The 27724-nt window shown below is 39.2% G+C and overlaps 1 protein-coding gene across 3 annotated transcripts in view; it reads right to left on the bottom strand.

Moving 5' to 3' along the window:
• Nucleotides 1-27724, bottom strand: part of kdm6al (lysine (K)-specific demethylase 6A, like) — a 110721-nt gene that overhangs the window by 75214 nt on the left and 7783 nt on the right. For all 3 annotated transcript variants that reach the window (XM_026945495.3, XM_026945496.3, XM_053227710.1), the window contains exons 3-5: nucleotides 3970-4078; nucleotides 3604-3653; nucleotides 2935-2993 (exon numbers count right to left, since the gene is read on the bottom strand). In XM_026945495.3, the coding sequence (XP_026801296.1) occupies nucleotides 2935-2993; nucleotides 3604-3653; nucleotides 3970-4078 (218 nt within the window). The remainder of the gene's footprint in view (nucleotides 1-2934; nucleotides 2994-3603; nucleotides 3654-3969; nucleotides 4079-27724) is intronic.

Genomic DNA, 27724 nt, shown 5'->3' with positions numbered 1-27724 from the left:
CTGGCGAGCTCAGCAACACCAAAAGGCTTGGAAGGCCATGGAAGACCACCAAAGTGGATGATCACAGAATTCTTTCCTTGTTGAAGAAAAACCCCTTCACAACATCTAGTGAAGTCAAGAACACTCTGGAGGAGGTAGGCGTATCATTGTCAAAGTCTACATTCAAGAAACGCCTTCATGAATGTAAATACATATGTTTTACCTCAAGATGCAAATCACTGGTAACACTCAACAACAGAAACGTCAGATTAAACTTTGCTTTTAGGGAAAAGGGGAAAAAAAAAAAACAAAAACAGCCAGACCAGTTTTCGATGCAAGATTAACTTGTACCAGAACGATGGGAAGAGAAGAGTATGGAGAAGGAAAGGAAGGGCTCATGATCCAAAGCGTACCACATCATCTGTCAAACATGTGGAGGAAGTGTTATGACACAGGCATGTATGGCTACCAGTGGAACTGAGTGACTGGCGTTTTTTGATGATGTGACTGCTGATAGAAGGAGCAGGATGAATTCTTAAGTGTATAGAACTATACGTTCTGCTCAGATTCAGTCAAATGCTGCCAAACTAACAGCGCTTCACAGTACAGATGGATAATGACCCAAACTGTACCGCAAAAGCAACATAAGAACTTCTTAAGGCAAAGAAATGGAATATTCTTAAATGTCCGATGACCTCAACCCAAATGAGCATGCTTTTCACTTACTGAAGACAAAACTGAGGGCAGAAAGACCCACAAACAAGCAGCAACTGAAGGCAGATGCAGTAAAGGCCTGGGAAAGCATCTCAAGGGAGGAAACTCAGCATTTGATGATGTCTATGGGATCCAGACTTCAGACAGTCATTGAGTGCAAAGGATTAGCATCCAAGTACTAAAAATAATCCTTATATTTATGATTATCAGTTTGTCAAATTACTTTTGAGCCTGTGAAAATGGAGGGACTATGTTTAAAAAAAACAAACAAAAAAAACATGGCTGTAGTTCCTAAACGATTAATGCAATATTTTTGTTAAACCCTTGAATTAAAGCTGAAAGTCTAAGCTTCAATCACATCTTGACTGCTTCATTTCAAATCCACTGTGGTGGTGTACAGAGGCAAAAATTCTCATTGTCCAAATACTTATGGACCTGACCGCATATCTACATACACATCCGCCCGCACACACACACACACACACACACACACACGAGGGGGAGCCCAAACTTACAGCATTTCTCCTTTAATATACCTGTGTCCCAGCATTTCTCCCATTCCTGAAAACATTTCCTGTAGTATCTTTTGTCATGATCATGTCTAGAGTCTCCGTTGGTTTTTTCTGGATTTCTTCCACGGTGGCGAATTTTCCCCTTCAGTTTCATTTTTAATTTCGGGAACAAAAAAAAAAAAGGCCCAAGGAGGGAGATCTGGAAAATATGGTGGATGTGAAGTGATAACCACATTGTTTCTGGTTAAACCCTCCTTGGTTGACAAGGCAGTGTGTGTAGGTGTAACGTCGTGGTGCAAGATCCAGTTCAGGGTGCACCACTTCTCCGGACGTTTTTTCCTGATGCTTTCCCATAGACACCTAAGCACTTCAACGTAAAATCGCTAAGCACACCTAAGCACACCTAAGCGATTTTACGGTGAAGTGCTTACTGCTTTCCTGAAGTGAAAGCATCAGAAAAAAAACACGTCCAGCAAAGAAGTGCACCCAGAAGTAGCTAATGCACCACGACAATCCACCTGTACACACTGCACTGTCAACCGAGGAGTTTTTAACCAGAAACATCCACTGTATTCGCCAGCTCTCGCTTCTCGCGACTTCTTTTTGTTCCCGAAATTAAAAATGAGACTGACGGGGAAAAGACTCGCCATTTTCAAAACATGGGATGGGAGTAACACTGGGACATGTGTAAAATGATGACCCAATTTTTGGGCCCACCCTCATTACATACAACACACACGCGCACTCATGCTGTACAGTGCAAGATTAGGAAAAAGAAAAAGAAAAAAAAAAATCACCTGGCGTTTTTCTAATCTTCAACTATCTGTGCTCATGCTATCTTCAAACTCCTGTTTCTTGGCTGACAGAAGTGGACCCTGATGTGGTCTGCTGCAGTTGTAGCTCATCCACATCGAGGTTTGATGTGTTGTGCGTTCTGAGATTCTTTTCTGCTCACCATGGTTGTAAAGAGTGATTACTTGAGTTACTACATCCTTCCTGGCAGCTCAAACCCATCTGGCCCTTTTCCTCTGACCTCTCTCATCAACAAGGCGTTTCCACACACAGAACTGTCGCTCACTCAATGTTTTTTTGTACCATTCTGTGTAAACTCTTCATTTTCTCTGTGTGGAAGATCAGGAGACCAGCAGTTTCTGAAATACTCAAACCAGCCCATGTGGCACCAATATCCACGATCTCAAAGTCACAGAGATCGCACTTTTTCCCATTCCGATGTTTGATGTGAACATTAACTGATGCTCTTGACCTCTATCTGCATGATTTTATGGATTGTGCTGCTCCCACATGATTGGCTGATTGGATAACTGCATAAATGAGCAGGTGTACAGATGTTCCAATTAAAGTGGACAGTGAGTGTATATTTAAAATAGTTTAAAAATATGTACATATATCATTTAGCCCTAGAATACACTTCAATCACGTCATTGCCATATTTCTGCTAACATTATCTAGTCAAAATCTGTTAACCTGACAGGAAAAGTACAGTAGGTCTGGTAGCTCATAGCCCAGCTGAGAGCAGAAATTATATACAGGCAATAAAATCAATCATCCTAGGCTTAGGGGCACAATTCATCATTATAATCAATATCATGTTATATTTTCACACATTTCCTAAACCAATGTAACAGCGTACACCCTGAAACAGATGCCATTAGCAAGGCATTAATTTTCTATTAAAATATCCAATCACTCACTCTTAATTGGTACTTACCACTGAAATGCACTGTAATGGAAGTACACCATACCAAGGCCATATAAAAAGGCAGCATTCTGAAAAAAACAAATAAGAAATTAATGTTATGAGGTCAAGAAAAAATTAAAGCGCTAAAATCTAAAACACAAAAAATCTAGCACATGGCTGATACAGAAATTTTGGACCATACAGAACCATCAGACCAATAATAGCTTCTTATGGGTATTTTTATTTTTTTTTTTTAATTTTTGGGGATTTATTTTTCAGATTTTAAATAACAATTGGCAAGAACATATATTTCAAACATACATGAACAAACTTTTAAATTTTATTCGAGTTTCTGCTTAAGCCTCTCCCTGTGTCTTGGCTGTCCTACACACACGCTAGTGGAAAAAAACACTGCACTCAATCACTACATGTACAAGCCACAGAAACCATCTTACTATAAAATAAAGCCCACGAACACTTCCACTCACGCTCTCTTCATTCTCATATACCTAGATTTTGGTGCTGATGTGAAAAGCACATCTGGGTGTAGAATTTTAAATGTCAGCAAAACGAGCTTGCTTAATGGGTATTTCCATGAATCTATTCATATATATATCCACTATAATCACAACACGTTTACCCGGCGAGCTGCCTGAGCATAAAATCAATCAGTGGTCACACTTCAGCATCGATGTTTACCTTCCAGTAGTCTGACTGTAAACTGTAGTACCTCTGGTATGCCGATAATGCTGCAATAGAGAAAGAACAAGCCTTAAAAAGATAAATATTACAACAAATACATCTCCGTCTAGAGCAACGAGAAGAACAAATATGACGAGTAGAAATTATGATTCATAGAAGACGCATGATGAAATGATGATTTGTGACAATAAAAAGTAAACAAAGAGAAAGGAAATCACTGAGTATCACGGATCACAAGTCTCAGTGGAAGCACAATCAATGCACACAAGTACAGTGGTCAAGTATAAAGAGGGGAGTCACATGGAAGAGACACAGAGAAGAGAAATTAAAAGACAAGATAGGGCAATGTTACATGAAGCTCACCTTTCGAGTAATCCTCCAGCAGAAGATTAAAGTGACCCAGCTGGCAGAATAACTCAGGGTCGACTTTTCCTTCAGCTTTCAGGATCAGAGATTCATAGCAGCGAACAGCCTAGAAGAGGAAGAATGTGTAAAATGTTAGCACTGGGCTTCCAGACATAGAAATAAATTAATAATGCTCCAGAAAAGCAAAAGATTATATGGATCTACAATCCTTTCACTATCCAGGATACGCTACGCTTCTGGTCACCTCGGTGACTGCATTCGGCCAAGCGGCATGCTGCTCTGTTCCAGCTTTGCCAAAGTCAACATCTTTACGTACATACGCAATCTTCTACTTATGCTTCTATTCAGACTTATTTCAGTAAATATAATCTGGCACTATCAGGTAAGAGCTATTCGCTTTAAGGCTAAAGATACAAGAGACAGGATAAAAGGATTATAATACTTTTAGAAGCCCTAGAAGAAAGAGCTAAAGCAGGAGTTCCCTCTTGACCACGTGATATTTTTTTAATGGTCTATAGAATAAAATACGACTACTGTAACATTTTTAACATTTATTATATCAATAACATATATACGTGTAACATATGAGACTGAAAACCAAAGGAATATTCCTTGCACTGAGTTACCGGTCTAGTGGGAATTATAGTGTTGTTACAGGAAACTCCATAACGCAAAACACACGAGCCTGGTTTATACTTGGCACGTGATGTGCACAAGCTGAAGCAGAAGCAGTAGATCATCACTGTTCACAAACACGCTGCGTAACTTATGTACAGATTTAATGTTTAAAAGGGGCGTTCACTAGGTGGCACGTCAGAGCCGAAACATCTCTGTCCATCAGGTTTCCGAGCCATTCCGCCATCATCGTCATAACTGTTACGGGCTGCGTCTCAAATCGAAAGCTAACCTTGCATTCAAAAGTATTTACTAATCTAGAACTTCTAGGAGGCTGCTACTCAAAACAGCTTTCAGCACGTTTGAAGGCTAAATGAGGGATTTTTAAAATTCACACACTAACTGTAATCGGGAAGACAAGTCAGTCAATAATTATTCAGAACAGTACTCAAGTGTGTGATTTGAGACACAACCCTAATCTGTTTAGTGGAGATAGATGGATGGGAAAAATCTGTCCATTTTTATTGAACTGTGCCAGTTGTACATGGCAAGATAGTGGAGGGGAAAAAAATGAAAGACTAAAATAACAGCGTTTTAATGTGGCAAAATATTAGAACACAAAAATCAGTCTTCAGTATTTCTAAATTAATTTGTAAAATAAATTAATGAAACAAAAGTGGAGATTCAGAGTTTCTTTAGTGACCCCAGACAAGGTCGTGAACCCCCGAGCTAAAGATACAAACTTATCTCAGGTGATAGTCAGTCAAAGTCAAAGGGAAGCCCGTTGTGTATTTTCTTTATTCACACAGCTGAGGTAGCTTCTCTGTGTACAGGTAGTTTGGGTGTTTATTGTTTCCCAGTGGCCCTGCACGGATTTTATAATATATCTTCATAATCGGAGAAATTCTTGCCAGCGTCCTTTATTCTTCCTCATTTTCCCATTACACCTTTTCTGTTATTGTCCCAACTCTTGGGTGATAAATGATAAGGCATGTTCAAAATACCGTAGCTCAGCTAGGCTAAGCAACGTCAAACACGAGATCAGGTCTGACCTACGTACTTTTCCTGAAAACAATGTGAAAAGCAGCTGAACGAGACATTTCTGAGATAACAGGCTAGCCAAACAGTATCTGGTCTATTGATGAATCTATATTTTAGATGATTAGATCACTGCAAGGTTGATATGCCACGTCATCAAAACACTCTCGCTGTGGATTAGCTAAACCGGGATCAACTCGAGGCTATGCAGGGTGATAATTCTCATCTGCGTGTGATCATGGCGAGGTTACTTATACGTTGTTTGTCTTATACGCTGTGAACAGGAGAGAGAGATCTGAGCTGAACCTGTGTGTGTTTGTCTATGAGTGAAAAAATGCTGAAAAGTGTTTGCAGAAAAATGTAAAATAAACAAAGCATGAAGCTTCCCAGTCTTCTTTCCTACCTACACATGCAGGGTTCTACAATACGAAACCTACATTTGGTAACTAGACCTACGAGTTTTTCCTGAAACTACTAAGGAGAGCCTGTTCCTCATAAGTTATTCAAATCATATTTGAGATGTGTAAAAATATGGCCACCACATGTGAGGCGGAGCCTAATTTACTCAAACTCATAAGGGGTGGAGCTTTCTCAAACAGCTATACTTCAGGACGCTTTGATGGATCTGAACAAAAGTTTAAGGGCATGTTTACCACAATGTTTCAGGATATCTGACAAGATTGGGGTGGGATTATTGGGCTGAGGGTTAAATAACTGCATTTCAGGATCAGTATATCTGATAAAAACAAACATTTCTGATAGCAAAGTGCCCATAGAAAATTCTTATTTGATCGGATTCATGGAGCCAAGCCATAAAAAACATTTTCTCCCCAAAACATTTTGATGTTAATAAATGTCCAATACATTTTACTGTTGTTTTGCCTGTAATAAATATGTGCAATATCATATTACGCCACAACGAATCCACGAATGCAACATGACTCCATGATTAACTGACTGTCAGGTTTTATTTTCCTTACATGTAAAAATAGTTGAGAAACACCAATACAATCCATTTGCAGTCTTGTTTTACGCAGTGTAAGGGACGATGGATTTAATGAAATAAACAGGCTCTCTGACAAAAGCCAGAATGGCCAACGTCGTCACGGTGCCACTGGAGGATCGTTCTTTAAATGGGGATCTTTTACTTCTAATCTCAATTCAGACAAACTTCTACACACTTATTTGTTTACAGCATTTTTTTTCTAACATTTCGGTGAAATTGTCTTGCGAATGAGTTTTGCCAATTTTTATGCCTTTGTATCAAAGTGCACCCCAATAACAAACAGTTTGTAAATCAAAAAGAGTTGCGTCACATTTTAATACATATAATGTGCAAATATCAAACTGCACCACAAGATGGCAGCATCAGTTTGAATACTCGGAATAAATAAGCGTTTCTGATGTTCTTATTTCTATTCCACATTTCAGATGTTTTGTTTATTAAAAGTTAATTCAAAGCCTATTGGATGTGCTTTTGCATTCCTGTAGGAATTGTTAGGATTTTAGTTCTGGTGCTGCTTATTATTATTATTATTATTATTTTTAGGGGTCCAAGCACCAAATGATCTGAAATTCTTTTGTAATTGTTGGGATTTTTTCTTTAATCATCCTTATGCATTATTACTCATTATTATTTTTCAGCTTTAAAACTAATCGTGCCCTGATTCCTTGAGTTCTCCCAAACGAAAAAAGCCTCAAGAACCATTTAGCTCGGCCGGCTTAGATTTTTGTTAATTTGCATAATATGCAAAACCTATTTTGCAAACTAGTCCTAGGATTTTTGGCTAATCTTCACAAATTTGTGTCAAACTACTCAGGAGGACTGGGAAACTCAATAATTATGAAAAATGTTGACATTTGTAAACAATATGGCCTCCACGTGTCAATCAATTGTAATGAGACGAAGCCCAATTTACTCAAACAGCTGGAACTCAAGACTGCCTTCATGCATTTACACACAACTTGAAAGGCGTAGACAGGTCATACATGGGGCCGAGCTAAGGTCAAATAATGATTTCTCAAGAACCACAAGGACGATCAAGCTGAAAGTTCATAAGCTGCATCTATGTGATAGTTTGTAAGTGGATTTTTGATGACCTAATTACTAAAACACATCACTGTCATCGGCCCATTAGATTTCAGCAGGAGCCTGGCAGGCATTTGACGTGTTACCACTGAGCTATTGTTACGAAACTTGAATGATTAGTTCAGCTAGGGACCCACTAGCAACTGATGCAAAAGTGATCTCACTCATATTGACCACTCGGGGGTGGTATTCATGTTTTTGCACACAATAACAAGCATATGTCGTAGGGAAAAAAAAAAAAAAGATGTACCATGAAATTTAATAAAGAAAGAGTTGTCCATCATGTGACTTTGTCACTATTTTGTATGGAAACAAGAAAAAAAAAGAGGAATAAGAGAAAATAAGGAGGTATAGTGCAAAAAAGTACCTATTTTTATATTGTATGGTGCCAGGAATCATGCCATGTTGTTTATTTCTGCTGTTAACAACCATTTGAGTATGACATGCCAAATAATTTCCTACAGAAACAATATTACTGGTTGTAGTCACCAAGTTCTTAAATTAGTAAACACCACAAACTGGTAAATCTGGGCTAAAATTGTGTACTGTGCACTAGGCTTACTCACCATAGATACCCAAATAAAAACATGATTAAAAATAAGTAAATAAATAATCCATTTTCAGGCTATCCACCTCTTTTTGCATGCGTGAGCACACAGACGCCACAAGTGGCACTGTGATTGACAGGGTATAGGGAGTATGCCGTCCCGCCCACCCAGACAGCATGGCCAGTTTTACCCTCTCGGACTCCCGGCCACGGATGGCTGTGGCATCGGCGTGATTCACACTCGTGCTCTCTGGGCGACAGGGCGAACATTTTTCTACACGCTTTCATTATTCACACGCTCACCTGTATGTCTTATGAACATCTAGAGGAATAAAAAGTCTAATTATAGTTAGCACTACAGAGGAAAAACATCCCCGTCCATCAGGTTTCCAAGTCAAACTGTAAAATAAAGGCATGAGGCAGAATATTGCTGCCTCAGATATCACGATACAAAATAATGGCACGACAAATTTGCTTCTCATGTCATGTATTGCAAAATTTAAAAATCTGTTTACTATTCATTGAGCTCTACGCCTACTTACAAACAAGGTAACAGCATACAGAGCACAAAGCTTGCAACGAGGAACCTAACTGCTTTTGGACTTAGTAGTTCAAAATGTTAAGCTATTCAGAAGGAAGCATTAGTCAATTTGGAAAAAATAATACTGAAACGATATGTTTGGGTGAAGAAAAAAAAAAAAAGCACATCACCGAAACATCACCATACCTATGGTGCAGCATGGTGGTGGCAGCATCACGCTTTAGGGTTGCTTTTCTTCAATCAGTACTCGGGCATTTATCAAGGTGGAGGAAATCATGAATAGCTACAAATACCAGCTGATTTTAGTGCAAAGTAAGCTGAAGGTGAAAAGGAACATCCAGAGCAACAAAAGAATGGCTTAACCAAAAGAAGATCTGTGTTCTTGAATAACCAGTTAGTGTTTGTACTCAATAATGTGCTAGAATAGTCCATAAATGTGCAAGTGTGATACACACACACACATTTGCAATTAGAAATATTCAGTAGTAGTATTTTAGAGTAGCAGGATATTTTGTTCATACTGCCATGTCACACTTATTCAATCCCTATAAAATATTGCTGATTTTAAAACCTACTGGTAGTCTGTACGACCTAAAGTTGGGTTAAAACATCATTAACCCATTGGGAATGCAATAACAACCCTTAACTTGCTTCAGCTGTGATGTGTTTATATAAACACAATCCAGGGATGTGTTAAAGGTGTGTTTCAACCATGGTGAAGACTAAGGAGCCGTCACAAAAGCTGAGAGGAGATAATTTCACTGCACCAAAATGGCAATGGGTATAAGAAGATTTCCAAGACATTGGCCATTCCATTCCTAGAGACACCACTGGGAGCACTGTACGGAAATTTAAAACTCATGGCACAGCAGCAAACTTCCCTGGCTGTGGGACAAAGCTCAAAATTACGTCAAGAGGCCACAGCCATTAGGACAATGAGAAAATTTCCCCGTGTTACTGCAGAAAAGACTTACAGGATGACCTGGTGAAGGCTGAGACAAACGTAGCAGTGGCAAGCATAAGATCATCACTTAACAACCAAGGAATTCATGGCTGGACTCCACGACACTCCACGGCTTTTGACCACGACGCACAATAAGGGTCAAATGGAATACGCCAGAAGGAATTTGGATAGGACTGTAGAGTTCTGGTACACAGTTACATGGAATGAGGAAACAAAACTGAAACTGTTCGGCCATATGCATCAGCGGTTTGTCTGGTGCAAGAAAGGGAAGGTTTATGACCAGAACACCACTATCCCTACGGTCAAGCATGTAGCTGGGTCAGTGGTGTGGGCGTGTTTTTCTGCTGCAGGAACTGTCAATCTTGACGGTGTGACAGGCGTCATGGATTCACAGAAATACCAAGCCATTTTGGGGAGGAATTTTACACCTTCTGTGGTGAGCTTGAACCTTGGGGATAATTGGACTCTCCAGCAAGGCAATGACCCCAAGCACACTTCTAAGTCAACCAAAACTTGGTTAAGGAATCAGTCCTGGAATGTGCTGAAGTGACCTTCTAAAATCCCATAGAAAATCTTTTGTGAGATTTAAAGAAAGCAGCTGCAGCATGGAAGGCATCAAACCTCAATGAGCTAGAAGTTTTTGCACAGGAGAATGGGCAAAGATTCCACGAGAGGCGCGTCAGGAGCTTGTCAGCACTTACCAAATCAAGGACTGAGGTTGGGGGTTGAATAATAGTTCACATGGACATTTGTTAAGAGAACAGATATCTACTTCATTTAAACTCAAAATTGTCAACTTATGTTATCAAAATTGCTTGTATGTATCAACAAATAGGGCAGAATAGGGCAGAATAGGGCAGAATAGGGCAGAATAGGGCAGTCGTGGCCTAATGGATAGAGAGTCGGACTTGCAACCTGAAGGTAAACCTGAAGGTCGTTGGTTTGAGTCTCAGGTCCGGCAGGGATTGTAGGTGGGGGGAGTGAATGACCAGGGCCCTCTTCCACCCTCAATACCCCGACTGAGGTGAGACCCTTGAGCAAGGCACCAAACCCCCAGCTGCTCCCCGGGCGCCGCCCACTACTACTATTCACTACTGTGTGTGTGCACTTGGATGGGTTAAATGCAGAGCACAAATCCCGAGTATGGGTCACCACACTTGGCCACAAGTCACTTCACTTCACTTAACTTCAAAAGACCATGTGAGATTGCGTACATACAGATTTTGATTTTTGTTTCAATAACTACATTTTTTCCCCCCAGCAAATTTGTTTTATTTATTAGTAAAGTAACATTACAGAATAGACCACTTCTCAGACAAAAATGCTAGCTATCAGGGATTGCCTGAAAATACAAAATAAAACTGTGGCAGATTGTCCAAGAGACTTAAATAACTTACCAGCCAGCATTCTCATAAAACTGTATGATGTGTACCTGACACTACCCATTTTTACCCAGGCAAATGGGTATCACACCAAATACTGACTTTGTTTACTTTAACGCAATTTATAAAAGACTTTTTTAGGGGGGAAATGTTTTATTTCATTATTTTTGCGTTACAGCATTTATTTACATGTGCCTAAGACTTTTGCAGTAAATAAAGTACACATAATTTTTAAAGTAAGTGAAGTAGATGATATGCTGAAGGAAAAAAAGTCACTGTTTAAAAGTAGCTGTTTAAGTGCGCTGCCACTTGTTGTTGTATCATTACCTTCTGCTAGCTTCTAATTCACACCCACTGCAGTGAAATCAATGTTTTCTAGCAAATCACAGCTCCAGTGGTCATATTAAAAAACAAAATAGATAGGAGATAGGAATTAAAATGGTATTCATGTAGTCTGCAAAATGGTTCCTGATTCTCTTTAAAATCTTTTTTTTTTTTTTAAATCTGAGAAAATTAGACATTTAGTACAGAATACCTTTTGGCTAAATAATGCTAACGCCGCTGGTCAGAGTGGTTGGTTTGAGGGACGTTCTCTGGGTGGCCTTATAAGCGGAGCTTTCTGCTGACATGCACAGAAAATCTAGATACGTTATTCCACTGCAGAATTAAAAATTCCTGTCACCCTGTCATATACACTCTATCCAAGTCTGAAATTAAAATTTCCTCGTACCCAGTCAGAAGATACTTTTCCTCCTCCTTGCAGAACCGAGTCCTACTAGCAAATGGTCAGTGACAAAAACCAGACAAAGGTGAAACAATCGACCCTTAAAAGTTTCTTCCTAAAAGCAGGTGATTCTCATCAGCCTATTCGAGACAAACTTTAGACACCTTCGACTTTAAGTCGGAGGCAGAAAGCTTTCTTAGCATAAAGACACAGAAAATGAATTGCTGCTGTTTTTTTTTGGCTGGGTTTTTAAATGCTGTGAGAATATGCCTAACATTTGGGTGTTTCTTTAAATGCATTTCAGTCTAGTTAAAAGAAAGCTAAATAAAATGCAGCCGTGTCAAAGTATTTTTTTCTTGGTCTCGGCTGTTATATTGCATTTGTATCACTGTAATCAATCACTCACTGTAAGCAAAAAACATTAACGCGTCATTTTATTTGATGGTGTCAATCTTGTAAAGCCCAAACTTTGTGGATTTTCACAGCAGTAGTAATTAACATGTGACTGAAATTATATTCATTTATTTCTTATTCATAAACTGAATCGTTCCTGCACCATAATTCCTAGGGAAAACTGGGTAATGTATGTAGAATACCACCGTTTTGTTGGGTAGCTACCATGAAGCAGTAAAGCCATCCTTTTCCATGTGAATAATCACTGAACGTAAATGTCCCCTCCCGGTGGAGAACTTACACTGTTGCAAGGAGAAAGTTTTATTTAGCCACAGAGGTCCTGTCAATCCACAAATCTTTAAAAGTGAGAAGAAAAACAAATATACTTTGAACTTGTAGTGGATTTTGGGATATTTGCTAATAGGATTCAAATGTTTTGTTATTGTTAGGTTGGCTTGAAAGAGCCATCGTTCTGTTCTGCTGTTTAAGCTTATTATTATTATTATTATTATTATTATTATTACTACGTTGGCTTGACATACTGTTCTTTTTAAACATTCTATCTCTCTCCCTTTCTTTCTTTCTACTTCAAATGATGAACTTTCCCTATCTAGTTATCATCATCATCATCATCATCATGTTCTGCTCTTTAAGCTTATTATGAAAGCTTATTATTTTTATTATGATAATGTTGACAAAGCCAACATACTGTTCTGCTTTCAGCTTATTATTATTATTATTATTAGCTGTTTTAAGAGGGAAAGATGGCGCCGGTGTGCTTGGCTAGCCGTCTGCTCTTTGGGTTGTTTGTTTGGTTTTTTTATTTCTCTTTTAATTCAGAATGGTTTTCACTGTGATTGTTTATGACCGTCAAACGCTTTCAAATATAAGGGACTTTGTTGAAGCGTCATCAAATGCCGATCTGAAGTTTTCTTATTCAAACTTCTCTCCTCCCTTTTTGACGACTGTCCCGGCCTGTGAAAGCCGGCTGCCGTGGAAGGAGGAGAGGAAAGCGAGTGGGCATTGCGACTAAACTTAATTTAAGTTTAATGCATCAGTTGAAATGGCGATATGGGTTGGATCGCCTTCAGTCTGGGCCTGGATGTGATCGCTTTGCGGTGGCTTATCAGTGGATTTTACCTGCGTCTCAGGACAAGTTTTTAATCCCTTCTCGCCGTTGGACACCATGTCTTCGTCGCGGAGATGCGAGTCTTTGCAATCTTCGCTCGCTGTGCCGTGCAGCACAGCCAGACGGCGATCCAGTGCGTGTCAAGGTGGCTCTGGTAAACGCTCGATCTCTTAAATAAGACATTTATTTTTGCGAGATTTCATCACCTCAAACAATTTGGATTTTTTTATTCGTGACTGAGACTTGGTTAAGCATGGGAGGTACAAGCCCCTTTTCTGAACTTGTGCCCGCAGACTGCTCTTTTTTGAACTGTCCTAGACTTTCCGGCAGGGGAAGTCTAGTTTTGTGTCACAGGGCTTGTGTCTGTTTTTGTTGCCGATCTCTAAAGACTGACTTGTTCTCGAGTTTTGAAGTTCTCCTATTTCAGTTAAATATGAACAAGTTAGCCATTGCTGTGGTTTATCACCCCACAAAACCAAATAAGGATTTTTTTAATTGAGTTTGCAAACTTCTTAGGAGACGTTGTTTTTCACTATGACCGGCTTTTGATTTTGGGGGATTTTAATATTCACATTTGTTGTGAATCAAACTCCTTGGCTAAGGATTTTATTAATCTGATTGACTCTTTTGATTTTACTCAAGTGTTGCTGCATGGTATTTCGATTTGCGAACTCGAAATTTTTGATCTGAGTTTTTCCTGATCATATGCCTGTTACATTCACCTGCTCTTTTTCGAATAAAGTTTCAAAAACTACGACGGTTTCACAGCAGATTTGTACCTTTAGTCCATCTTCTAATGCTGATTTCTCTGCTTTGTTCAAGGAGGCTTGTCAAACTTACAGTCTTGATTCTCTTTCAAATCTGTTTAATATCGATGAGCATCTTATGTTATTCAATTCCATCAGTACTGGCGTAATGAATTCTGCAGCTCCACTAAGAGATAAACAGCATAATTCTAAAACTGAACCTTGGTTAACTAGCACCATACTTGAATCTGGACGGGTTTGTCGTAGAGCTGAACGAAAGTGGAAAAAAGATAAATTACGTGTCATTTGAAATATTACGCGAGTCACTCATTAGATACCAAAAATCAAAGTCTACATACCTCACTGACATTATAGCGAAAAACTATCATAAACCTAAAATGCTTTTTACTGATTTAAATTCGGCTGTGAGTCCTGCGAGTGCTGTCTGTCTTAATGCATCAGGTGCAGTATGTGATAGCTTTTTAAAGGTTTCCACAGACAAAATTGTTGACATAAGACAGAATATTGTATCTTTAAACTGCGATTTGTCCATTTTCGCACCATGTGCTTTGTCCTTTTAAGGAATTCCAGTCAGTTACTTTTAACACTACGAGATATTATTAAGCAGCATAAACCTACCACACGTCTTCATGACGTTATTCCGACACGTTTTTTGCTGCAGGTCTTTGATGTCATCGGGCTTAACATTCTAGCTATAATCAACAAGTCCCTTCTCACAGGTGTTGTTCCTAGATACCTAAAACATTCCAACTGTTAAACATTTGCTTAAAAAAAATCAAATCTTAACCCAAACATTCTCTCCAATTACAGGCCTATTTCAAATTGATCTTTTATTTCTAAAATCTTAGAGAAAGTTGTGTCGGAACAACTGCAGAGTTTTCCGGAGCTAAATAGTGTCTTTGAAGAATTCCAATCTGGATTTAAGAAATATCACAGCACTGAGTCGGGTTTATTAAAAGTTTTTAAATGATATTTTGTTGCCTGCTGACTCAGGGGATTCTGTGGTACTGATACTGTGGACCACAGAATTCTTCTCTCACGCCTCGAACAATGTGAGGGTATTGAAGGTTGTACTCTTAATTGGTTGAAGTCCTGTCTGAAGGATAGAACTTTTTCAGGCTGCCTTGACGGGTTTTCTTCATCCGTTTCTGTTTTGGAATATGTAGTCCCTCAGGGCTGAGTTTTGGCCCCTGTTTTGTTCTCGTTGTATATGCTGCCTTTAGGTACTATTCTTTCTAAACATGGGGTATCCTTTCATTTTTACGCTGATGACACACATTTATTTGCCCTTAAAGAAAAATGACAAAAAAGGCTTAAGCTCATTATCAGCATGTTTGTCTGATATTAAGTCTTGGTTTTCTTTAAATTTTTTGCATCTTAACGAGAGCAAAACTGAGGTTATTGTGTTTGAGCCCACAGGTGTGTCAGGTGTGTTTGATGGTGACCTGGGAGATTTGGTCCCTTATGTAAAACACAGTGAAAAATTTGGGTGTTATTTTTGATTCTGCCCTTAAATTGGACAAACAGATAAATGCTGTAGTTAAATCTAGCTTTTTCCAGTTAAAATTACTGTCTAAGGCTAAGAGTTTAACATTTGCAGAGTTTGAGAGAGTGATTCTTCCATTCATTGCATCTAGACTTGACTACTGTAATTCTCTTTATATTGCAATGACTCAATCCAATATTAGTCGTCTTCAGATGGTTGAAAATGCAGCCGCCAGGCTTTTGACTGCCACTCGGAAATTTGATCATATTTCCCAATATTACATTATCTGCACTGGCTGCCAATTCGTTACAGAATTGAATTTAAAATTTTGCTTTTTGTTTTTAAAGCTCTGAATGGATTAGCTCCAAAATACCTTTCTGACCTTTTGAATTTAAATAACTCTGCTAGATCACTAAGGTCATCACAACAATGATTGTTGATGGTTCCGAGGTCTAGACTTATGCTCAGGGGCGACCGGGCTTTTTCTATCATTGGTCCAAAATTGTGGAACAGTCTCCCTTTATCCCTAAGACTAATTTCTGCAGAGTCTGAATTTAAGTTAAATCTAAGTTAAAAACATACCTTTTCTCTCAGGCCTACAACTGTCTTTGATGTCTTGTCTTTTCTGATTGGTATTTTTGATGTAAATTCCCTTTATCATTGCTTTGCAGTCTTTTTATTCTCTCTTTTTTTTTTTTTTTAGATATTTATCTTTTGTCTTTTATGTACAGCACCATGGTCAACTATTGTTGTGTTTATTTGTGCTATATAAATAAAATTTGATTTGATTTGATTTATTATTATTATTTCTATTATTCACACATTTGCTCTCTCTCCATATTTCTTTCTATCAATCTACCTGTATAACTCTCTCACTCCTTCTGACTTTCTACTTGTATCACTCGGTCATCTATCTTTCTACCAGTAACAGTCTGTCTGTCTTTCTGTCCGTCAGCCTTTCTTACTGTCTTTCGACTTCAAACTGTCTTTCAACTTCAAACTATCTTCAAGCTTATGAAACAGTTTCAAACTTTCAGACTGGCTCTGTCAATCCAACATCAGTTTGTTGTGACGGACTTTGCCCATGTAGTTATCATCGTCTCCCCAAATTTCTCCCGTTTTCTCGGGTTGCAATTTCCGACGCAGAGCGACGAAATGCGGCAGGGTTGAATTACAGACAGATCGCGCTCATACTTCTCTTCCTGTCATCCTTCTTACTTCCCCCATTCATTTTAAAGGGGAAAAGCTAGAGAGGGTGATTTCATCTCCACTAATGCTGAGAGTAATCTATCTGAATTTGCTGTTTTAAAACATTTTCCTCTAAAATCCTTACATTTTCTCCTAGAAACGCCATTCAAGCTTTGAACTGTTGAGCTTCTCCCCCTTTCAGAAGCTTCGAAATATCTAATAGTTTCAAAATATATTTTTCAGGTTATGAACATGTGTTTGGCACTAGGGCAAGTGAAGCTGTGTCGTACAAATTCTCTGTCCCCAACAGCTTTGGCTTTTACTAAACGTTCACGCGTTTTTAAGCAGCCGTCAATCAAACAATTCCCAATCTACACATTTTTGCACCAAATCAATCGGCTAAGTCTCCTTTCACTTTGGTTAAGTGATGTGGTGAATATTTTCTGAGTTTTGAGTGTTTGTTTGAGCTGACAAAACTCAGTCTGCTGTAAGAGGTCAATGAGGGCCAATCTCTCTCTCTCTCACACACTCACATACACACACACACACACCCACCCCTCCTCAGTACTCTTTAGGGCCTTTCGCACCACGGGAACCTTTTCATAGTACCTGAACTAATTGCGGAACTACCCACTTTTTGGCATTTTCGCACCTCCGGAACTGGGTGCGATTTTAGTACCGGACTACCTTTTTCAAGAACCAAATTAGCTCCTACTCTGGAGCAGGGTCTAACCAGCACAACAGGTACTATCTGTGATGTAAGTAGACGCTGATTGGCCAAACGCGTACGAAAACGCCCTCACCCGCAAGTATGGAGAACAGCGATAGATGGACGCGAGACACGACAAAAACACAGCTCCGATCACAGGGTCCTCCATCCTCCAGTTGTTTACGTTGTTCTTCTGTTTCCGTTGTTGAACGCCGCGCACAAATGACGTCGCTGTCAAGCGGCTTACGTCACCTTCCTAGTGCCCACAGTCGGTGCGAATGCAACCCTTTAAACGGTACTGGGAAATAGTTCACGCAAAATCGCCCAGTACTTTAGTACTGTAAATTTAGCTCTGGAACTAAAGCGGTGCGAAAGGCCCTTTTCTTCCCTTTCTCGTGGTCCACTGACACTCCATTCCACCAGCAGAATAGAAACACACGTATCGTACATTTTCAATGTCTTTTACATTTTCGGGCAAATAATTTACAACTGTCCACGGTAACATTTGTAAAGAGATAAAGCGGACAGCACAAGTAAAGTTTTTTGATTGTAAAACCTCGCGTCCGGCTGCCGCAATAAAATTATAACCTTTAGATCCAATAGCACACTTTTGTAAATGTTAACTTCCTTGATTTACTACAAAGAAGAAAATCCAGTTCGTTTCCGGTTTTATAAATCAAGCATATTTCCATCAGTGAGGAAGATAAAACACAAAGTTCCACATTTAGTCACAGATATCATCTCTGAAATGCATCACGTGTTTTGGTATCCTACCTCTACTGAATTTAGTAACTGGCTATAAATTGTAGTGATGCACATTCAAAAATAGCGCTATCTACCTTGGCTACGCTGAACTAACCGCCGTTTAAATTTGAAAAGATCGGTCTTATTTGATTGACACCCAGATGGAGGAACTGTAAACACTTTCAGGTTTCAAACGAGACCTCACTTGGAAAGAGTGACCATTCAGAAGCAGGGTTACAACAATGTGGAAACTCAACCACCACTTTTACACAAACTTATTGGTCTGGAGCTGTCAATCAGCAGGTACAGGCGAATCATCATGTAGCGCCAGGCGAATTAACATGTTGTGCGAGCAACCATGATGGCTGTTCATGTCTGGTTGTCTTCCCCCAAAAGCTGACACAGCAAGTTTTGGCGTGTTTTATTCCCCGCAACATTTACGCTCTCCGAGAGCTAGTTTCCTCTTCGTTTTCACTCATCGTGACAAGCCTGAATTTGTCTGTGGTTTTGGGGGAGTTATTTAGGAGTGACTCTGGCAAGAACTTCCAGGGTTTTTTCAGTGGAAGACTGCATGAATTCAGGTGAGGAGCAAGCATCCCAACAAGGACTGAATGGCATGGCAGTGCATTTTTGCATGCAGAATGGAAATGTAGTTTTGCATGTAGAATGGCAATGCTTCTTTTCCCTGCATGTAGCGTGGCGACGTTTTTGCATGCAGAATGGAAATGTTTTATATCTTGCATTTCACGTGGTAAACAACTTGTAAATGCCCCAAAAAAATTAATTTTTTGTTAATATACACAACGATACAATAGAACAAGACTAAATATAAATATTATATATAACAGAATTATTATTAAAACAGTAGAACAGGCAATTTAGCATTTTTATTGATGAATTTGGATACTTATTCGTGATTATATATTGTTGCACTGAAGAAATAATGCTCCTGATCCTCCACACACTTCTTCTGAAACATCCTTCCCAGCACTTACATGGAGCTTTCCATAGCAAAACTGACTCCAAGTACGCCTTCCCCCAGAGAAGCCAGAGAAGAGGCAGCTCTCGTGGGTAAACTATTTCAGCCATTAGGAGAGCCAGTGCTCCTGCGCCTGCAACATAACCTGAACAAGACAAGTGGCACAATATTGACAAAGATGATGTGCCTCCGTACATCACCTTCCTCCTACCCGCACTCCTGGGGTACAGCTTGATAGCCACCAGCAGCACACCACTCTCAAGCTGTTCCAGTTACTTTTCCATAAAGTGGCAATCGAGAGTCTCTGCAACAACCCAAAGCTGTATGCAGAGTATAAGCAGAAGAAGGGTATGTAGACACCATGGAGTCCTGTAACTAGCCTGCACCTAGTCATTTACTGTGGCCTAATAAACCCTAATGAATCCAACAAAAGATCAAGATTTGTAGAGAAATAATGAACTCAATAATTTCCATTCCCAACCTCTGTCATGGCAGGCTACAGACATGAGGCAACAATCTAGAACCTGCACATGAGCAACATCAAAGATGACTAGCAGAATAACTTGCTAAAAGCCACCAACGACTGGGTCTTTCGTGTGAAACCCCTAATGAAGCAGCACTTAGTGGCCTGCAAGGCATGCTAGGCCTCACCAGAACCTGGCCATCGATGAAAGAATGGTAGCCACAAGGTCTCGAATTGTGGATTCTGGGAGTGATCAAGCCACAAGTTCAGAGCGTCTGAGCCAGTGGAGGCTGCAGCTATCAGGGAAATGTTGCAGATGGCAGAGAAGAGGCCATGCTATCCAGTGACAACCGTGGACACCTCAGCCTCTGCCATGAGAGACAAAGCCTCAGCCGGGAGAAGACACTGCGTACTCTGCCTTCAAAGGAAGAAGTATGGCAAGACTAGGTGCAGGTCTTGTGATGTCCCCCTATGTACTACAGTGGACCGTCTTTGTTTCACTCAGTAGCATGATGTCAAAGACAACCAAGCTCACCGATATGCACTGGACTCTGACTTTTTTTTTTTTTTTTTAACCATTTGGTTCATGTTGTGCATTTACTAGTTTATATTTTGCACTTTCATACTTCTGGTAAATTGTTATTTTTGCCTCCTAAATTCCAACCCCATATTCATGTCATAGAAAGTGGAAACAGAAACTTCTACATGTCTGTATTACATATGTGACAGTGCTAACAAGGCTCTGGTACTAATTTTAATTAAGGCAAAATGAGATGAAGTTTCAGACCTTTTATTTGTGAAATTGCACATTGTGTAACAGAATTTCACTCTATTGCCATTTGTTATTTTATTTTGGGAGAATTGCCATTGGGAGAGAGATTGTGCCATCTGGAGAAGCTTTGTGCAATTTGGAGACATTGTTTGTTATCCTGTGTTTGGATAACCTTATAGAGTTTCAGTGGTGAAGATAACTCCTTCGAATTTTGGTTGCTTACGGACAAGCACTTGAGGAACCTCTGTGAGTAGGAATTGGATTATCATCAGCGTTCACTTATTAACATTAGTGTTAACATATAAACATTAGTGTTGCGGTACTCGAGACCGGTCTTAAGACCATGAATCAGTGGTCTAGGTCTAGCCATAAACTTGGGTGAAATTTAACTCGGCGTAGTCTAGGCCAAAAATCCTAGGACTAGTAGGTTTTGCATATTGTGCAAATCAGCAAAAAAAAAAATCAAGTCATCTTAATCCAAGGAATAAGAGGAAATTTTTTAATTGTACGTCTCATGGGTCTCAAGATATAGGCCAAAAGGTACACACGCATGCCACAGCACCATTCATTTCATTGTGGTTGGCATACTCCATCTACCCATCAACTGCACAACTTGTTTTAGCAGAGAAAAAGAAAAAATACAAACAAGCAGCAATCTGCGGGGGAAAAAGCACCATGTGCAGATCGCAGCTAGCTCTTTCCAAGTTGCATAGAACACTAAAGCATGTAAATAAAGATGAACATACTATTAAAATTCAGCGACGTGGAGGGGTTTAATGACAAAACTGTTAAGTGTGTGCTGCAATGTGACTGGCTGATGGCGCCCATGTTTTTTAAGAAACCTATTCAACAGTAGAAATCCACACACAGATTAGCACAACAACGCAGTACAACAAATTTTAGCTTCATTGGACATGCAGCTTGAGAAAGTTATTTGTATCTAAACCTGCTCCTATTGAAATCTAAGATGAACTGTGTTTTCTTATATGACTGTTCTATTGAAGCAGCGCATCATGGTTCAAACACCCAGACATGTAACCTTTACGGATGGAAAAAATGATTGCGTAGGAGAACACAGTTGATGTTACAGATTTTAAACTATTTAAGGTAACCGTGAGATCGGATTGATGTTGCGATGGGTGTCAAACTGACATTTTGGGGCAGAGCCAAATTGACTTCAATAAAGATCAGCATTTTCGTCAGACATTTAGCTAGGATTTAGTTAGACATTTAGTTAGGCCATACCATGGTCATAACATCAGAACAAGAGTAAAGGCCTCATACTTTTGTTTTACTAAGGATAATGTGCGCATTTTGTCATAATTTCATGAACCAGAGCATCCCTATGCCACAATTTCAGGCGAATATGAATTACTGAACTAAATGGACTAAATGTGGTCTCTAGAACATTCTCTAATAAACACTGTATCCTTAGTGAGAGGATACAGACTGCGCATTTGCCAGCTATAAATAACAGCACAGCTCTATATTAATTAAATATAAATATCATCACATGTCATTAAAAACACACAGCCACGTATATATATTATACTTTAAAATCAACACCACAGTTTAAATACAAAGTAGTGGCCTAATTCAACACAACTACCATACTAATGCCAGAAGCATAACCAGATATCACTCTAACATTACCATATAAAGCATTTGTCTTAATTAAATTCAAAAACAATGAAAACAGTACCGTCGTACTTACTTAAGCATGCAAAATCCGCCTTTCCTGAAGGTAAGTAAATTAACCAACCCCTAAATAAACTACAAAACCTAAATAAACTCAGCTGGCAGTAGTTCCTAAAGGTCCAGTGAAGCTCATTTAAAGGGACCACAGCCTCTTTAAAACAACACGATTATCTCTGCTGAGAACAGATTCTGATCTCTCACTTTTCCTGGTGAGGAATGCACACAAACACACAAACACACTCAGCCCAGGGTCCAAACGTCTGCCATTTTCCAAGTATGCATTAATTAGAATGCATTAAAATGTATTAATTAGAATGCATTAAAATGTATTAATTAGAAAAAGAACTTAAAGTTTTGAATTTTGAGTGTGGGAAGTTAGATCAAACATGGGACCTAATTACCAAATTGGTGATAATATTTCAATGATAACCCTGTCTTACAGCTGTTTAAGTAAATTAGGCACCTGCTCATAAGGACTGATTGACAGGTGGAGGCCATATTGTTTATCAATGTCAGCATGTTTTTGATCATTGAGGTTCACACTGAGTAGTTTCTCTGAGAAGTTCTCAAAAGTAGGTTTTGCATATAATTTAAATTAGCTAAAAATTAAAGCTGGGGAACTAAATGGTTCTTTTGTTTGTTCAGGAGAATCCAAGAAATGAGTAGCAAAAAGAAATTCCACTGTAGGACTTACGGTATTCGAGATCTGCGCTAAAAGTAAAACGCTTCCCTACAGTGCCAGTTAGGCTGACCAGGTTCTTCCCTCTTGAGTACCATGAAGGAGTACTACATATTGTTTCGGCTCCGTAGGACCTATGGTTTAGTCTGTTCAATCAGTTTTAGTGAAGTAGTAGTAGTAGTAATGGTAGTAGTAGTACATGGACCTTTATTAATAAGAAAAACACAAATCCTAACAAAACAATAGGGTTCCAGCATCTTTGGTGCTTGGACCCCTAATAATACAGACTGGATGACATTCATTCATGAGCTTTAGTCTACCAATTATTATTATGATTATTATTTTTATTATTGAACGCACCAACATTTTGTTCTTCTTAATCTTCTTATTTTGTTGGCTTGAGCCAACATACTGTTCTCCATATTCTTCTTCTTCTTATTATTATTATAATTGAAAATTTTTACCATTTTCACGGGTCACAATTTTGACATAGAGCCACAATCCATAGATCCCATACGGGAATAGTGCGCTTGGGCTTTTGGGGAAGATCGGAATTGCGGTTGCTGCATAGCAACCCTCCAAAGTGTGCTTTTAGCAACCAGGTGGACTATGACAGCAACCAATTAACACCTTAGCAACCAGCTGAGTTTCCTTAGCAGCTGACTAGCTTCAACCTTGCAACCAACTGGGATCATATTGAAACCTCCTAGATATATCATAGCAACCACCTGGGATCCCAAAAGAGCCACCAGGCAACACCATAGCAACCAGGTGGGAAAGCATAGCAACCACTTAACATCATTCTACCAAGCAAAATGGTTAGCACTGCAATGACCTAGCAGCACCCTAGCAACCTACTGGGTTTGTTTGAGGTGTTTGTTTGAAGTGACAAAATTCAGCCTGCTGTTCAAAATTTAAAATAAACCCCCATTAAAAATGTACAAAAAAAAGGACTGTTTTTCAGTTCTGGAATGTCACAAAGGGCCAGTCTCTCTCTCTCTCTCTCTCTCTCTCTCTCTCTCACACACACACACACACACACACACACACACACACTCCCTCCTCCATGATCTTAAAGGAACTGCGTTTGGTGTTCTGCAGCACTCAGGAGTGTGTCTACATCATGCCAAGAAGAAAGGACATCAGCCCTGACCTCAGAGAAGCAACTGTTGCTGCTCATCAATCTGGGAAGTGTTATAAGGCCATCTACAATCTGAAATTCACCACTCTACAGGGAGAAGGATTGTTTACACATGGAGAGCCTTCAAGCCAGTTGCCAATCTTCCTGGGAGTGGGCGTTCCAGCAAACTGAGTCCCCAGGTCAAACCGTTTAACGCTCAGAGATATAATAAAAATAAATAAATAAAAAAATCCAAGAGCTGCATCATGTGACCTACAGACCTCTGTTAGCACATTAAATGTTTATGTTCATGACAGCACAATCAGAAATAGACTGAACAAGTATGGCTTTCATGGAAGGGTGGCTAGGAAAAAGCCATTTCTCTACAAAAAAAAAAAAATATGGCAGCTCGACTTAGGTTTGCATCTGAACAACCCACGAATGTTCTGGAACAATATCCTTTGGACTGATGAGACCAAGGTGGAGATGTTTGGTCATCAAGCACAGCACCATGTTTGGTGAAAAGCCACACAGCATAAGGCCACAAACTCCTCATACCAAATGTCAGGCATGGTGGTGGAGGAAGGGGTGATGATTTGGGCTTGTTTTTGCAGCCACAGGACCGGGGAAACTTGCAGTCACTGAGACAACGTTGAACTCCACTTTATACCAGAATATTCTTGAGACAATTGTGAGGCCATCTGTCCAGCAGCTTAAGCTGGGCTGAAATTGGCTCATGCAACAGGACAGGGATCCCAAGCACACCAGCAAATCGATACCTGAATGGCTAAAGAAGGGAAAAAAAATGAAGGTGTTGGAATGGCCAAGTCAAAGTCAAGACCTCAACCCCAGTGAGATGCTGTGGTGAGATCTTAAGAGAGCTGTGCATAAACGAATGCCCTCAAACACCAATGAACTGAAGCAATGTTGTAAAGAAGAGTGGGCTACGATTTCTCCAAAACGATGTGAAAGACTGAAACTCCTACTGAAAACATGTCATTCATGTTATTGTTCCTAAAGGTGGTTCTACATTTCACTGAATTATAGAGTGTACTTATTATTTTCCCCACCTGGTTTCTGAAAGTTGGTTTACTTTTTTGGGGAAAAATGACTACATACACTTCATTTGTTTGTTTACAGAAGTTGGTGAGGACCACACAATTGTTATTTAAGCTCTGATAAAGAAAAATGTAGAATTGAAGAAGGATGTACTTTCATTTTCCCATGACTGTAGATATTCTTAATAACTATTATACCATCACACAAAGTATTTTCTACAGGAACACAACAGATGAAAAAAGGACAAATTAGTTTTAAAGCCAGCACTGTAGGAGTGTAAGTGCGTCAAAAATCATATAATAATAATAATAATAATAATAATAATAATAATGCTTGGGTAAAAAATTGCTAGGATTGAGAGTGCAGAGGAGCATATGATTTTTTTAATGCAAATTAAAAATTTTAAACTCTATTATTGTAGTATTATTATGTTTATGTAGTACATTCGGTATCTAGCAACACCTTAGCAACCAACTGGAATGTCAAGACAACCACCTAGCAACACCCTAGCAACCAACTGGGTTACCCTAGCAACCGCTTAGCAAACAAATTGAACATGCTAGCAACATTTTATCATTGCCTTTAGCCTTTTAACCTTTACACGCTTAACTGTTCATGGCGAACCCCCTAGCAACTAACCGGGTTAGCATAACAACTAACTAGCAACACTTCAGCAACCACATGGAATATCACAGCAGCGTTTTAGCATTTATAACCTTTATAACATATTTTACTCTTTACATATTAGAAACTTAGTATTTTATCCTTTATATGCGTAACCTTTTAAAATCTATGACAATATTGTTTTACTCTTTTAGTGTTATTAGCAGGTTCTTTCAAGCCATCATCGTCTCTTCACTAACTTTAGCCTTCTAGTTTACATTTTAAATGGTGGCATAATCGCTAAAACATAACAAACCGTCACAAACCATTAGAAATTTCAATACATACATGAATACATTTTCTTTACTGGTCAAGCTTTCATGTCTATCTTTGCATAAGAAACTATAAATGAAATTTGTGTACATTAACCTTTGCCATCTTGTGATTTTTACTTTGAGATCAAATTCTATTTCCAGAAGACAGAGCGATTGGCTGAAACTGACCAATCACAGCCGTGGGAGCAGCCTTCTTATTCCCGCCCCTTTTACAGTCTTGTGTGAGTGAATAAACTCCACACTGTGTGTGTGTGTGTGTGTGTGTGTGTGTGTGCAACTAGCACTGGATGATGAAACAATCTCGATCTCAATCGTGAGGAAGTTTTCCTCAATAAACGATAAGCTGAAGGTATTCAAATTCAAAAAGTTGTCATTTCTTTTTTTTTTTCATTTCTAACTTGCAGAAATAGCCAAAAGATGCAGGCTGATTATGCAGTGCTTAGGGTTGGCGTGAAGCCAGCAAGACAGCCAATCAGTAGGACAAAGCGCAGTTAAGCCCAGAATGCAACATGCCGTCCAGTGCCAACAACAACTGTTCCACTATTTAAAAATCCCACTCAGCTGAATACACAGAGTGCAAAAGGGCATTCAAGTGTTGTTATCCAGCCATCATGCAATGGAGTCTCTCTTTTTCCGATCACAAAAACTGTAAGTAGGGTTGCTACTCTTTAATATATAATAATACGGGATCATCTCTCATTGAAAAATATAATATAATATACTTAACTACTTCACTATATTTATTATGGATACCAGTGAAAAATTTCAGCAGAAAACAGTCAAAACACCTTTTTAGTTTCAAATATTTTGACCCAAAATGATTAGACAGGCCTACAACAAAGTATCAGATCTAACACTTTATAAATCGCGTTAATGATGAATATAATTAGAAGGTGATTAAATACACTGGTTTTAGTGGCACGTTCCCGCGCTGTCCTGCTAAACACTGAGCAGCATCAGCAGTGAAAATGCAGGCCATGTGCACGTTAGACAACTCATGTATAAAAGGATCATATTAAATTTGATGTTATGTTTGACGTTTTTTTTTTTTTTTAGACTGTTTACCATGCATTCATGCATTACTGCCAAATCACGTATTAATCCACCATCCATTCCCAACTGCCCAGTCGGTGATATCACCAGCCCCTACTCTCCTTAAAAATGAAAAATAAATCTTATACTGGACTATTTTAAAAAGGAAAAAATTGCGTGCAGGGAAAAATCAATACAGCACACGTCTATTCCATACAAACCGAACTCTTGGTAATGCTGTGGTATTTTACCTCAACAAGCTCAAGCTGTAGACTTGTGTGTGTCCATAGATGTGGTGATTAGGGTACAACCGCAGCGCTAACACACACACACACACCTGAACAGCCACGATTATTAAAAATAATAAAAAAAAAAAAAGGATGAGTGTTTAAAAGCAAACAACAGATATGCGCTTTTCAATATTCATTCCTTCTCTCTCAATTCTCTGTGTTGCTTTTTAAAGATCTCAGTTTCAGGTTTTGTGCACCATTTCTCAAGCTGTAGTGACTACTACGCTTCAATAAGTGACTTTTTAACTTTAGTGTGGTATTCGACTGGAGGTCACGGGTCATAATCACCAATCTCCAGGCAGGCAAAACCAAAGAAAACGCCCCTTAACCCGGAATTCCTACTCAGGACCGTCTCCTTTACTCCTCAGAGCTGCTCTGAGATAAGCAAGTGACGTCGAGTCAACAT

Source organism: Pangasianodon hypophthalmus, chromosome 2 (genome assembly GCF_027358585.1).
Source record: "Pangasianodon hypophthalmus isolate fPanHyp1 chromosome 2, fPanHyp1.pri, whole genome shotgun sequence".
Classification (NCBI taxonomy): Eukaryota; Metazoa; Chordata; class Actinopteri; order Siluriformes; family Pangasiidae; genus Pangasianodon; species Pangasianodon hypophthalmus.
Note: the sequence above shows the minus strand (reverse complement) of the source record. Positions and strands in the feature narration are given on the sequence as shown.